A 1,128-nucleotide genomic window follows, 5' to 3' on the forward strand; every position below is an offset into this window, starting at 1 on the left:
GCCCCGAGGTCCTGTTCTCAGAACTCAAGCCAAGAACCCAGTGAGTTTACTAATCTTCCGTTCCAAGATAAACACTAACAAAGTTCAAGTTGTAGGAAATCTAAGAAGAAAGCCCCGCCACAAGGGAAAAAACGATCCATCGACGACCTCATCACGGGCGGTAACATTGAAACAGATGTCAGAAATCATCATGCCAAAGAAGCAAACAACCCAAGTTTAACATTTACACATGAAGAACTTCAGCTTCCTAAGGTATACTTGGCTGACGAGACTGGTGAGGCTGTCGAGGCTGTCGAGGTTGACGAAAATGGCGTTCCAATCCAGGAGTTATTCAAAGCCGCCGCAAAAGGTATCGTGACATTCTTGGAAGATTTGCATCGGCAAGCAGGACTTCTTGATGACGATGAGTCACAAGATTCACGGAGCGCCACATACTCGTGCCAGTCTGGGTACTGTTCATGCCGGGCTACGAACGACGACACCATGGTCGATGCCGGTCGATCCTTGCGACAGAGTCCCACAGAAAGGGCCACCGATGATGGGATCAGTAGTTGTGGATTTGGATGCACATCGACTAATTCCACTGCTTCTCTACCTGGCGAACAAGTTGCAATACGAGGCTTGCAGGAGCATACAAGCTGGAACGCAACGGGACTCCCTTCGCCGTCGCTTGTGGAACCAGGACAAGAGGGTACTTCATCAGGTATTGGAGATGCATATGATCAGCAACCCGGCAACATGCCAAATACACGCTTCTCACCCACAAGTCTGACCCCAAGCCAGTTTCAGCCTCCAAGCAGTCAGCCGGCTTCTGGGCCTCGTGTAGACACCTCAAACCTGCTCAGCCATGGAACTGTCACTGCATCGGCTTTGACGTCTATTTCCTCCACATTGCCATGTTATGTCTCGCCATCTCAACCCTCGAATGGCTATTTGAATTCGCAGGATGAACCAAGAGGGACAGAAACTAGTGGAGACTTACAGCATGATGTTCATGAATACAATGCTGAAGAGGCTTTCTTTGACGAACAATTTGGAAATTTGGGAGATACAGATATTATTTTCAACTTAGGATCGCCATGTTTAGGATTTAACTGAATATCTCAAATAGCGGGCTCGTTTCCTTCT

At 48.1% G+C, this 1,128-nt stretch overlaps 1 protein-coding gene across 1 annotated transcript; it reads left to right on the forward strand.

Moving 5' to 3' along the window:
• Positions 1–8: 8 nt before the first annotated feature.
• FOIG_16965 (uncharacterized protein) lies at positions 9–1,098 on the forward strand (the record flags this gene model as incomplete). Its single annotated transcript, XM_031218446.1, has 2 exons — positions 9–40; positions 96–1,098. Coding segments are annotated over 2 exons (1,035 nt in total), but the record flags the coding sequence as incomplete, so codon positions are not given.
• Between the last annotated feature and the right edge of the window lie 30 nt (positions 1,099–1,128).

This window comes from Fusarium odoratissimum (genome assembly GCF_000260195.1).
Source record: "Fusarium odoratissimum NRRL 54006 unplaced genomic scaffold supercont1.396, whole genome shotgun sequence".
NCBI classification, from domain to species: domain Eukaryota; kingdom Fungi; phylum Ascomycota; class Sordariomycetes; order Hypocreales; family Nectriaceae; genus Fusarium; species Fusarium odoratissimum.